General features: G+C 45.8%; 3 protein-coding genes across 3 annotated transcripts; 2 read left to right on the top strand and 1 right to left on the bottom strand.

Moving 5' to 3' along the window:
- Positions 1-2,181: 2,181 nt before the first annotated feature.
- On the top strand, positions 2,182-3,051 carry PADG_07670 (uncharacterized protein; the record flags this gene model as incomplete). Its single annotated transcript, XM_010764797.1, has 1 exon — positions 2,182-3,051. One exon carries the CDS (start codon positions 2,182-2,184, stop codon positions 3,049-3,051), a length of 870 nt encoding a protein of 289 aa, XP_010763099.1.
- Positions 3,052-4,876: 1,825 nt separating this feature from the next.
- PADG_07669 (uncharacterized protein) lies at positions 4,877-5,784 on the bottom strand (the record flags this gene model as incomplete). The annotated part of the gene is made up of 3 exons (XM_010764796.1): positions 4,877-5,198; positions 5,271-5,492; positions 5,648-5,784. 3 exons carry the CDS (start codon positions 5,782-5,784, stop codon positions 4,877-4,879), a joined length of 681 nt encoding a protein of 226 aa, XP_010763098.1.
- Positions 5,785-7,281: 1,497 nt separating this feature from the next.
- PADG_07668 (uncharacterized protein) lies at positions 7,282-11,979 on the top strand (the record flags this gene model as incomplete). Its single annotated transcript, XM_010764795.1, has 1 exon — positions 7,282-11,979. The coding sequence occupies one exon, from the start codon at positions 7,282-7,284 to the stop codon at positions 11,977-11,979; it is 4,698 nt and encodes a 1,565-aa protein (XP_010763097.1).
- Positions 11,980-13,153: the final 1,174 nt, after the last annotated feature.

Genomic DNA, 13,153 nt, shown 5'->3' with positions numbered 1-13,153 from the left:
GCGATTTACTTACCGTTGATACGCTAATGAGACTTTGCTTTCATTTGCGGGACACCAAACTGGAAACTTTTTCCTAACTGATTGTCATTATGATAAGATGAAACCGGCGTGTTTGTTCTAAACGGGGGTTATCTTGAATCCGTTTTGCGCTGCCTTCACTTGATTTACGACTTTGCAAATATATAATGACTCTGGTATTTGTCCCATGTTCGTTTATGATGGTTTTCTTCGAAGCCGCAAAGAAATTGGTAATGTCTCCCTTATGACAAGGACGAAAGACCTTGGTTTCTGAGTCCTGTCTCTCGTGGCCCCCCTAATGCCTGATATATTTTCAACTGCCTCACTATTTGATATCACGTCACATGTCAGACCCTCAGCCACCAGTTTGTGGCGCAGTGCATACTTTCTGCATGCAAATGTTTCGGGTCCCCTTTAACATTTTCTTCTTTTGCTTGCCACGATGGACACGTGTAGAACGTTGGAAGGATGGTGACGGAATTGGGTCAATTTTTAAACGTGATGTTGCAGCTCATCTCCGGAGTATGAATGCACATTGTTGCTGAAGAACCAGCGGGTTGGAAATAATGGGGCGCAAGCTGACGGAGAGGCCGAGTGAAGTTCTAAGAAAATCTGCCGAAGTAGCGAGTTATCTAGGAGGGAAACTGCCATCCCGTTTATTATCCGATGGTGGAGCGAGGGTATGGATTTCGAATTGATCCAAGCGAAAAAGTTGAACTCAATGATTTAAAATGATTCCAAGGACCAAATAACCGAAACGTCAATGTCAATGTTAGGCCCCAAGTGGGTGGTGGTGTCCTTTGAGGGCACTTTGAAAATCTGGAATGCTAAATTTTTCCGACAAAAGAGGCAAACGGAACTAATGTTTCCATATCACAGCACAATCACCACATCTGGTGATGATGTGCATGTTGATAAGAGAAATGAAAATGTCATCAAGTGTTCTGTAAGGGTTCCAAGGTTTGCTGCCCTCTGCTAGCAACGCAACGGTGCTTGGTCCGCTTCCCTCCCCCTTAGGGATTCCCTTCCCGCTAGTTAAGCTCTTTTGAAGATCCACTCCGAAGTGGCCATTTGGATTGACAAGAAAGGGAAGGGTTGAGGAGTTGGGATGGGGGTGTGAAAGGACAGGGGCCAGTTCTGGATAATGACTGGCTGGAGGGCGAACCCTTCGCTCGATGTCATTTTGGTAACGTGACTTTGTGGTGGTGTGGAGCTCACATGAATTCATGGTCTTTTCTCGTGCCGGGTTTAGAGACATTTCCCATCATGTTATTCGGTGTGTTACCCATGTTAGGGTTAGAAACATCAGACCTTCTGTGAGTGTTTTTAACGGGCGGCAACATTGAGGGTTTCATGATGAAAGGAATGATAAATGAATTGAGTCAGGCAAGGCATTTTCACCCTAAATAGAACTTCATTGGAAATAGGTATTTACTTCGTAAACCATGGCGGTTCAAAGACCGGCTGCTGTCAGGCCACAGGAAACGGGCTGCACTTTTGGAGGGAGATGAAGATACAATACAACAGATAGAGCTTCCCAGAATTCATCGTCTACCATCTGTTTTAACTTGCATCCCTAACATGATTATTGGGTGTGGTTCTAGTAACACAGGAATATTATCAGGTATATAGGAGTTCAGAATCCATCCAAGACGAAGATAGAACCCCAGCCACATGTTGATGACTAACAGATTCAACCTTTCACTAGTTCTGGCAAATCACGTGGTTGACCGAACCAGCCAAACATCCATTCTGGTAAGGCTTGTCTTTTGAACTTTGACGCGATGAACCTGTCAGGAGATTTCCAGGGCTTGAACACCGCGACATTTTATCTATCGCCGTCAACTCAAAGAAATCTCACGACACACCCTCGCATTGACCACGCTGAAGTTGCTCTAAATCTCCTTTTCTCTTTCATGCCTCTCTGCTTTCTGATACCTCTTTCCATTTAACCACGTGTCTCATCATGCAAAGTCGAAGACATTGAATTTTTCGCGAAACCTTTTCCCTTAAAGACCACAACGGCAGTCTCCCCCAAAAGCTTCTAAAAGTTATCTTCGACTCTCACATGTTACCACTCTATCACGCTTGCATCTACAGTAATATAAACGAATCTCCCGCTTTCGTCCTCATCCTCCTTCGTGCCACATACTATCCTTCGCCATGGCGATCGAATACAGCAAGAAAACTAATGCAGAACTCATTGAGATCCTCAAATCCCACTCACTACCACACACAGGGAAGAAGGCAGACCTAGTCGCCCGATTACAAGAATGGGATAAGGCTGAAGCCGCAAAAGCAGCGGTCGCTGGTCCCGCAAAATCAGATGCGGTGGAGGATGTCATCGATTGGGACGACGATGCGACTACTGAAGCATCGGCACCTGTGAAACCAAGCAGCGCCACCGCAGCCCCCGCTCCAGGAAGCCATGTATCGACTACCACTCCAGCCCTCAAACAAAAAGTCGATGTCGCTCCCTCCACAACTGAGCATTCCAAAGCTGCCAGAAGTGAGGTCAAGGCGTCCGCACCAACTGCCCCCGGCGCTGTGGATCAAGATGCTCCCGCGGGGGCAACAAAACACACCGGTGAGCAGTCCGCAGAGAAACCCGTAGTGGACTACAGCATAGGACTGTCAGCCACAGATCTGGAAGTTGAACTCGCGAAACGTAAAGCTCGCGCTGAGAAGTTCGGGATAGTAGAGGATTCAGCAACCGCTCTGGAGCAAGCTAGAAAGGCCCTTGAGCGGGCGAAGCGATTTGGGACAGTTACGAAGGACGCATCCATTGTAAAGGGGTTGGATGAGGCGCTGCCGGACGGTCCAAGGAAAAGAGGTCGCGCGAATGATGATGGGCAAAGTGGCCGTGGTGGGAAGCGTCGGGATTCCAGACGGGGTAGAGGTCATATGGGAAGAAGTGGAGGTGGAGGCTATCGAGGACCGTCCCAACAAAAAGCGGGTGGGAATGAAAGTTCATGGAGCGAGCAGGATCGCATTGCGCTGGAAAGGAGGAAGAACCGGTTTGGGCAGGTTTAGAGAGCCGACTGCTAACTTGTCGTCTCCTCTTTTTTTTTTTTTTTTTTTTTTAATTTCTCGCATGTCGTTTCTATTGCCCTTGGTTTTTCTGAAGTTTCAGCTATTATCTTTTTGTCGTTTCTTGCCATTTTGTGATCTGTGACCCGGGAGTTTGCTGGCATGGGGATTCTTTCTGATAATAACTTTGTTGCTTTTTATTCTCACATTCTGAAGTCAAATGAAATCCATATTTTATCATTACTCTCCGTGTTTGCATTTCTGTTTTATACATTCCCTTCGTCCCCACTCCACCGTTACGCCCTTCGCGGCAGAGTTGATCGTTTTGAGAATTTCACACATTATGCAAGGCGCCCTAAAATGCAAAATGAAAAACAAAAGTTGTGTGAGAGGTATGTATATATAATATAATATATAAAGTAGAGAAGGAAAGGCTTTTTTTTTTTTTTTTCACACCCACGTATTATGTGGAAAGAGCAGCTGTAATGGGCATTTAGATGTGTTTGTTCAGATAATCCTGGTTATTCCATACCATGACATAAATAGGGCGAAATCCACCTGACCACCGGAGTAGCAAACAATCCATGAATCTCGAGATATTTTGGACGAAAATAAAAATAAACCTCCAGAACGCTCAAATGAGTTCATGCATTCCTTGGCTTTTTACCCCTCCTAATTGCATGACGCGGTGAGCGCCTTATTGTCTAAGCAAGGAAAACTTCGCCATGGAATCTGAGCTGCCTGAATGAACAGTGGACTTACATAAGCCCTGACTTTTCTCCTTGGGAAACTCACCAACCCCCGTTGGTTAGAGGTTCATGCAGGAGGAGCCAGCCCATTTGGCTTTATTATGAACTTGTTCTTACCAACACTTGCAGTGGGGATCAAGTTGAGCAGTCCCTACAGAGCTGAATTGTGCATGTATCCTGCATAAGTTCCTTGACCGTGGTTCACTGCAGAGCCACCCATGAATAATGGCCAGCCTGGGACTTCTGCAGCTTTAAGCGATCTATCGTAAGACGTAAGAGAATAGAGGAGAAACAAGAGAAGTTTCAACTGAAAGCTTATAGGATTAACACATCCGCTTTGACTAGTGAAAGCCATCAAGGACACAAGAGTATGGAGCGGAATTGGATTATTTATGAAAATATGAAAATAAATTTACAACGAATCCCAGTTCTTTTCTCATATAACCAAGAGAAACAAATTTTGAATCAGCAATATTCCTCACGGTTCGTGCTACACGAGCAATGATAAAGGCTTGTTGGCGCCATTCCAATACTGACATTGGCGGACAATAAGATTGAACCCACAGTGTCTATTTTTAGTTTAGCAAATGGAAACGTTGGAATTGAAGAAGTGAGTACGCAGTGTAAGGCATTATTATTGTATTCCTCTTCTCCATGCGAAGGAAGAGCTCTCTTCCATCATTTAACCAAGGTCGTTGTTAGCTAGTTAACTTGTCATCAGTAGCCTAGTTGCTGGACAAGTTAACCCACCCCACGTTAAATCTCCTGGTGAAAAACGGTTGCGAAGATTTGGTGTAAAATGTGGCAGAAATTTGCCTTCGCCGAAATTCTCATATCGATAGGGTAGCAGCCTCTGATATTATTTGACTTTGGATCAGCGGAAATATTGCTATCTAGAAATCAAAATGAAAAGTGTTTCTTGCTATTAGCGTCGATGTCATATAGGAACCGGGTCGACTGTGCTTGGATTGGGCAACGACGAGAAACTAGCAATATAAAAATGCCTGTCAAAATCATAGCTCCTTTTACGCTTCATGATTCTCCTAAATAAAACTCGATAGAATGTCCACCCACTGGTGTCAATCGTTTGTAGTGGACGCCCGCAGTAGGCCTTCTTCATGAGAAGGACCGGATTTGAATTTGAGCCTTTTGCGGAGAATGTCTTGAAATATCGGATCCCAGCGAGAGCCACTAATTAGCAAGAGTTGCATTCGCGCCACGCTAACTCTGAAATCCCTTGATCCTTGTCTGCGAATCATCGAGCCGTTTGGCTGCTTCGTGACGCAATTGGCCGTAGGCAAAACGAATGGATAACCTTCAACCATCATAAGATACGCATGAGAAACATTCTCCCTTGTCGCGTAGCCTGGTATCGGTATGACATGCATATCCCAGGTATAACTGTTGACAGTGCTCATCAGAGTGGGATTTCAAAAATGTGAGATGTTTTAGATGATGAATCCATTTTTTCACTTGGTTATCGATAGGGATCTGAGGGAGAGGGAGGGTTTAGCATCTCCCAAGTCGTCTTGTTGTGTTTGATATCCGGTGCAGACGGACTGTGCAAGAGTAGCAGCGTAGCATAACTGGCTGGTTACTGACCCTTTTAGATTTCGTGAAACTGATTGGCAGACGGAGGATTCTACAATTAAAGAGATCATCACAGAATATTGGGTTGTTGATGGCACGGCACGTCTGATGGTCTATGTCAGGACGCTCTCATGGAGTCCTCCTACTCTGCGCTGACCGCCGATAGGTAAAATGAAGATGACTACTTGATCATGTGGGCGGGGAATGGCGAAGTTTGGGGAACGAGAGCCTGTGGAAGAGCGTATATGTCTCTTTCGTACCCTGGACCTGTGACTGGCGACAAGCAGCATGAATGGTCAAGGCCAGCAGGACACAAACCAGAGGCGCTGAAATTGGCTGAGAGACAATGAAAGAAATGGTTATCGTCATGGACCCCTTGGACGCTGGATGTTGCCATGTTCCTTATTTGCTGGGGATCATAATAGCCTTGTGGCAGTCAAACCACATGATCTAGCTAGCCGACTGTTTCTTTAACGAGCACAACATCAGAAAGCTGAGATCAATGATACTTTATCCGCAACCTGTGGTCATTGACTGGCTGCGACAGAGTCGACTCCACCTCAAGATCTCTTGCATTGTGATTGAATAATAATCATAGCTGTTTGAATGAGGGATTAATATGTCGCATCTAATAAATGGTGATTTTTGCCGTGTCCACTACAGTAACTACCGCTGTGAGCATATCAGAACGCTGCAATCCCGATGTCCAGCTTCCTTAATACCTTGCAGATGCCTCACTCAGGCCAGTACTGGCCAGTCTCGAGGAGTTTAGTCAGGTTAGTCCGGTGGAGACGCCTCCCCGTGACTCGCCACCTCCAATAAGCCCAGGCCGTCAGACAAGAAGTCTTCTTGTTAGCGGAAGCCCCCCTTAGCCGTGCTCCGTACCGCACCGCTATCCGCAACTCTCCTTTTGACTGATTGAAGGAGCTAGGTCCCGCTAACCAGAGTCTTCCCAGTCATTCTCGCCGGTTGCTCAGACTGAGACTCCGTCGATGAATGCCCACAGGCGCCCGACTTCTTTGCACCCCTGTCTGGTCCTTGACCCGGAGCCTAGGGGTACAATGTCCCCTTGTGGACCTTAAAGAGAAGTCGACAGCACTTCTGCGTTCTTGTTCCTACGTTTATTTTCTTCTTTTTTCACCTTTTCTGTTTTCCAAGAGCTTGCTTCTTGAAGTTTTTTTACTACCATTTTGGCCAACCTGTCGCCCTGGGACCGCACTCTGCATAATGATGGCGCTTGGTGTCTGATCATTGACGTGGCCGTCCTCGAGTCGCTCGCCTTGTAATCTCCACAGGCCCTGCCACATTTGTTTAGCCACAACTCGCTGCAATTAGGCCCTAACCGCCCCGCTGTGTGTGGCGAAGTTGCATATATGCAATATTTTTGTCCAAGTGCCTTTGCTTGTTTGCATTGAGTATCTAGTACAGCAAGTGTATCTGACGACAATTAAAACTCTTTTCATACGAGAGTTTTTCCAGATATATATTTTCTTTAAAGTGTTCATTTTCCCCTTTATTTGTTTCTATATTGTTAAAATAACCTGCTTTCAATCCTGTATAATTAGTTGTATCTATTTCCCCTTTCTTAAAACCCATGTATTTTGCGGCACAACCACCAAGGATATCAGTTCTTCCGATGATTGATTCTCATATCGCAAAGTAAGAAGGGATGGGAAAAGACAAGATCTGACTGTAAGTCATCATTATCATGGCAATATTAAATCCCAGTTCTCCTTGAGGCCTATCTTTGACCTTGATGCAGATCTATATGGATGTCGTTCCCATGTCGCTCCTAGGTTTCCATCTGTTATGATTCTGGGACCTCCTGGACACTTAACAATCTTTCGTCAGGTCGGTTCCCCATACGGGAAAGGGTTTGAACTCAGGTTGCTCCATGACGTCCCACAAATTTGATCGTGGGCGGAGTCTAAGACAGGAGGAAGTGACGGATCCTCCTCAGAATGTCCTATCGTCTAGGATTCCGGGTGTACCGAATTCCAACCAGTATGTTTCTACGGCGACTAGATCCCAGGTATCCAGGCCATCTCTACCTTCTAGAAATAGACGGGGATCGTCCGTATCTGTAGGCGAGGAAGCAAATCGAACGCGGATTCCGATACCCCACAGGACAAAAATTTCGTCAAAGGAAAATGACCGGTCAATAGGAATTCCCCAACCCTCAAAAACTGGCTCAGCTCTGGCACCCAGCCCAATACTATTGATGAGCAAGATGGCTTCGCCTGCGCATCTTCAATCGAAGCCAGATTGTGCGGTATCTGCTAGGGCTGGAAAGTCTTCAGCAGAGGGGCGGTCCCGAAATGTTTTGCGGAGAAAAGCTCCCTCAATAGAACAGTACACTGGGCGAAGTAGGGCAAAATCAAATCCGTCAAAGTCTGGTGCTTTTGGACCGAACACTTCTCTATCGAATATGGAAGATAGCAAGGCATTGAACTTAGAACCCCGTTCCTTAGGAGAACCTCAGAAGAGTATCAGCCAGGGTCAAGCGCAGCAGGCGCCACCCCTATCAGTGCCTCTACCATCAACAATTCAACTGCAGAGCAGGACTGGCGAAACCTATGTCACTCATGTCCCAAAAGAAATAACTGGACCCACAAGAGCTGTAAATACAACCAACCTTCCACCTCCAACCCCCAATTTTGCCTCCACCAGCAGTCCTTCCACTAGATGCTCCGAATCGCCTGGGCCATGGAGTAGTAGGACGTCCACTCCAACATCAATGTCTTCATATTCTCCTGGAATCACACAGCCAACAAAGGTTGGATCCCGATTACGACAACCGAGTCCATCTATGTCTAGAAGCCCTTTGCCTCGACAATCCACTGCCCCTGTCCCTGCAGCTGTCACCATAAATAAGGACGCGATGGCGTTTTATCCAAGAACACCACGTAAAAGTCAGACTCATCCTCCTTTGGCATCAACGAAAGCTGAGAAGCCTGAAAGGCACTATGTTGTTGAGAAACAAAAGAAATTTGATGTTCCCTCTGATGTTCACCTGCCTCTAAAATCGTCCATTAAGTTCAATTCTGCGAAGTCAAAGGAAGACGATGTCACTCCAAAGCCCAGTGCCGACTCAAACAAGCAGGAAGAAAAGCAGAATATCGAACCATGTCAAAGCAAGTTTGAAAAGGCTTCTCGTGTCCCCCTTCCGGCGTCGACCCTCCCGCCATCTAGGCCTAGTCGTGCAGGTACAAGTGGCCTGGAACTCAAACCCTCTCCAGTAATCCAGAGTAACATCACCAACCTGAAACACTTGGGACATAAACGACAAGCATCTAGCGACCACACATATCGCAAGCATAATCCCACTCGCCATATCAATTCATCAACGGAATCGCTACAGTCAAAAGTTTCAACCCCGATAACTAATCGATATGTGTCCCCTTATTCCGCTAGCGGCCAGAAATTGTCAACAAAGGATTCGTTATCTCACACGAAAGTAGTTGCCAAAGACTCTAAGAAGCCCAAAGAATCTGCATCAACATCTGGCACAAGGCGGTTTGGAATATTTTCCAGGAAAGCAAAGACAGATCCAGAAGTTAATGCGCCCGATGGTAAGGATAAGCCCAGCCGACGCGGACCAGCTGCAGGAACAGGCCATGAAGGGTATGGAAGGTACGCCCAACGTGGCCGAAGATCCAGTATAAGCAGCGTTAACGGAAGAGCAAGATCCCTAAGCACGGCTGTTTCGACGAGAAAAGGCAGCAATGCTAGTCGAACAGAGTCGGAAATGGATGACTTCTTGCTAGATCGTCTCGAGCCGGTCATCATCAGTGGAGGAGGCGTGGATGGAGAAGAGCTACGTCGAACCCAAAGCGAACAGAGCGCAAGTGGTGTGAGCGTCGCCTCAACAATATATTCACAGCCGAGCGTGCAATTTTCGAAACCCGTCGGAGACTCTTCTGAATCGCTGGCCTCACACGAAACTTTTGACCCTTTGCTTCAAAGACTGAACCAAAAGGAGAAGAAACCCGGCTTAGTTAATTGTCGTTCTTTCGGCAAGCCACAGGCTTTTGGAGCTAAGAAAGACACGACTGCGCAACTATCTGTAAATACTGATGTGCTAACATCACGACCTTCTATTGACAGTTGTAATACCAGCCAAACATCTTTTTCCCAGACCAGCGTGTCTATTGCTATGAATGATCGAGTTCAGGACAAAACGGACGTGAAGAAACCCGACAAGAGAGGAAGGTGGAATTTTTTTCAAAGAAGCCACCACACCTCGCGAAAGGGGTCCACTCCTCAGCCAAGCTCAAGCGCTGAAGTACCGGTGGCAATATCTAAGCTTCCTTCTAGGCAAATTGCTCACTATGCCCTTCTCGAGGACGAATACATCGATTCAGAGTCTCTCAAGGAAATTTTTCAAAGAATCGAGGAATCACCGCCAACGGAGGAGGACGATCAAACTGAAGAAGTTCCTCTTGGGCTTGGATTGAAACAACCGCACGGCCATTCTGTTCTGCTTCCATCTCCACCTCTCTTAGGTGGATACACTTTTGAAAAGCCTCAGTCATCACCTCCAAAGGTATTTTTCAATAAAAATATCTACGGAGATAAACCCAAAACAGATGCTCAGCCGAGATCTGACGATGTTCGACAACAACAACAACAACGACGACAACGGTCTAATCGACTCGCACCAGTTGGACGAATTCCCCAGGTTGTCTCCAGCCGAGAAGAGCAAGCAACCTCACCTATCCCTTCATTTTCTCGCCCTTTCAGTAGGATTGAAATCCCTTCCTTAACCTCCACAGCCAATTCCCAACCTACACTGTTTTATAATCCTGGTCGCCCTCCCACAGGTTCTCAGACGGAAGTTCTCCCAAGCGAGGAGTTCTATCCAGGGTCCGCAATTTTATATCCCTCTGCCCAAGTCTTGTCTGGTAGCAATTCTAGCTACAACCGAAAGGATCACGAATTTTTGGCTTTCCCTAGGAGGAAATCAGTCACTTCGGGATCCAGCAGCTCAGAGGGCCGTGTGAGCCTAACTGCGATAGCTGCCGTAGAGCCACGACTATATTCAAAACTAAATGAAGATGAGATTTGGAACGAATATGATGAGTTTATCGATACGGTGCTGTCTCCTAAATCGCCTCATAAAGCTAGAAGGTCGACTCCTTCCCAAAAGTCCTTTAAAATGGCCACCCGTGCCAGCAAGACCCTTCAGGAGGAACTTAACGGACTAAGCAACACCAATTATCTTCTTGCCAGCCCTTCTGAATATTCAAACTTGCATCGATCAATGTCCTCTGCAAGGTCAAGCGGTAGCTTGGTCCACCTGCGTAGATCCATGATACTCTCAGCTCTTCATTCGTCCATGACTCCATCCACCACCGTGTCCTTCATCGATCCTTACGGTCGTTATAACAATAAGAATAGTGCAGAGTTGGTCAACCAGGGCGATTTATTGCACGTCCGACAGGCGGGTTCAGAATCGGATACGATTAGAGAATCTTCATTTTCCACGCCTAGGAACAACGAGGCGGGTCGTCGTAAAAATACAATGCTTCTAGATATAGCAGAGCGGGACAGGAACGGTACAATCGCACAAACAAACCTTCGTTCAGGCTCCCTCATGACAAGTCGTTGGTTATCATTTGGACGAGTACTTTTCAGCCCGGCACATAATCACCTTCAAGAACAAGATCAAGATCGAGGCCGAGTTCTTGTTATCGATGGGCTGGGAAATGACGATTGGTCATTTTACTGTGCCCTGACCTATCCCTCTGCGACTGTGTATAGCCTTGGATTTTTAGCGCCTTCCGCCAGTTCCAATAATCCTGCAGCTTGGAAACCTCCTGCTAATCATCGAACTATCCACCATGATGATATGGAAAATCCATTTCCGTTTCCGAAGGGCTTTTTCATTGCATCAGTTATTCGATTCCCAGCAGCATGCTCTGACGCCGGATTGCGAGCTACTATCTCGGAGTGCAAGCGCGTCTTACGACCGGGTGCCTATCTTGAAATGAATATCATGGACCTTGACATGGTGAACATGGGGACTAGAACTCGAAAGGCTGTTCGCATGCTCAAGGAACGTATATGTATGGCAGATCCAAGCATAAGCCTCAAACCAGCAAGCGATAACATTCAGAGGCTACTCGGAAAGCGAGGGTTTGAGAATTTGAATCGATGCATGGTTGGCATACCAGTTGCGGGTACTCTTTTGAGTTCGTCTGATACGTCCAGTTCCAGCCGGTCAACCATCGCAACACTCCCCACACCGACAAATCCCTATGGGCTTAATTCTGCGTCTACCACTAAAGGTAACCGTAGATCGAGACGACCTCCATCGGATGACCCCGGCGTTTCTCTCGGTGATCTTCTTTCTGACTCAAACCCTTCCGAGTCCAATGATGAATCCATTGCCAAAATGGTAGCCAAAGTTGCCCGTTGGTGGTATACTCGCTGCTACGAGGCTTTCATACTCCCTGACGGAAACCCGGATTACAGTATCTGGGCTGATAGGAGGGTACTTCGAGAATGCCAAAGGCGTGGAACGGGTTTTCGGTTATTGATTGCTTATGCGCAAAATCCAAGTGGACCTAGAAGGACAGCAAGTGTTTGAAAATTTGAGAACAAGGTGGGAGTTATGGATTGTTAGGGTGTATTTTTATGCGAAGTCTTCTGGATTTACCTTCCCCGCAAGCTTCAAATGCCGACAATCCAGAGGACGAAATTCCTTCAGCACCCTAGGGGAGCGTTTTTATCATGATCAATATTTATTTAACGACAGAACCATGATATCCTTCATACAACCTTATCCTTTGTCCCTTTATCGATCTCAAATACGACTACAGATGTTGAACGCTATTAAAGGTCTTTCTCACCTTTTTGTCTATATGAGAGAGAGAAAAAGATATAAACAGATAAGACAGGGCAACCAATCCACAATGCCAAATTTAAACGAAGATTTCCCAATCGACCTCGTGGTCCAACTCCTCTTGACGTTTTGTATATTTTTTCTTCCAAGTGTTTTAACCTTTTTCCCTTCTTACGACTGGCCTCGTTCTATTCTCTTATGTTATTTGCTTTTTTTTATCTATACGGGAGTTTATTTATATATATATATTTATATTTATTTATTTATCTCTTCATGTATTACGGCGGCAAGCGTTGAAATGATGTTTTGTGATACCAATATCTTTAATGATTATTTCACTCATGACTCGGGACGTTTCATATGATTTTTGGATGATTTTTGGATGATTTTTGATGCTATTTCCTTTTCCTTTTCTTTTATCCCCCACTCTATATATTAATGCCTCCTATCATGTATCTACGTATCAGGGTATGAGAAACACGCTTATTATGATTATGTCTATATAATTGAAGGTTTAGTTCCATTGATATCCTAACTTCTTTCAAAGAGAATAGAGAAGTCTGATACCTTCAATCTCTCAAGCACTGATTGATGCTCATGACGTAGGAACGGGATAACTGACATGATCCTTCTTCACCTTAATCCTATTTCTGGGTTGCATACAACGGCCTTTTTGCTTTTTGACCGTTATCCAACTGACTGGAATATTTAGTTCTGTTGTAATTACGTGGGCAGTTCTGTGGTCTCTATGAATGAATGCATTTTCAATCAAGTTACGCTCGGATTCCTAACCATTCGAATAAAGGAGCCTGTCTTTAAGCGAGAAATATGTCTTTCTTCCCCTATTATTGATGTAGTTACTAATGTCCCTTTGAGCAACAATGGCATCAGAGTCACGTGTTAGCCTTGCAGACCGCCA

This window comes from Paracoccidioides brasiliensis (assembly GCF_000150735.1).
Source record: "Paracoccidioides brasiliensis Pb18 unplaced genomic scaffold supercont2.12, whole genome shotgun sequence".
Classification (NCBI taxonomy): domain Eukaryota; kingdom Fungi; phylum Ascomycota; class Eurotiomycetes; order Onygenales; family Ajellomycetaceae; genus Paracoccidioides; species Paracoccidioides brasiliensis.
Note: the sequence above shows the minus strand (reverse complement) of the source record. Positions and strands in the feature narration are given on the sequence as shown.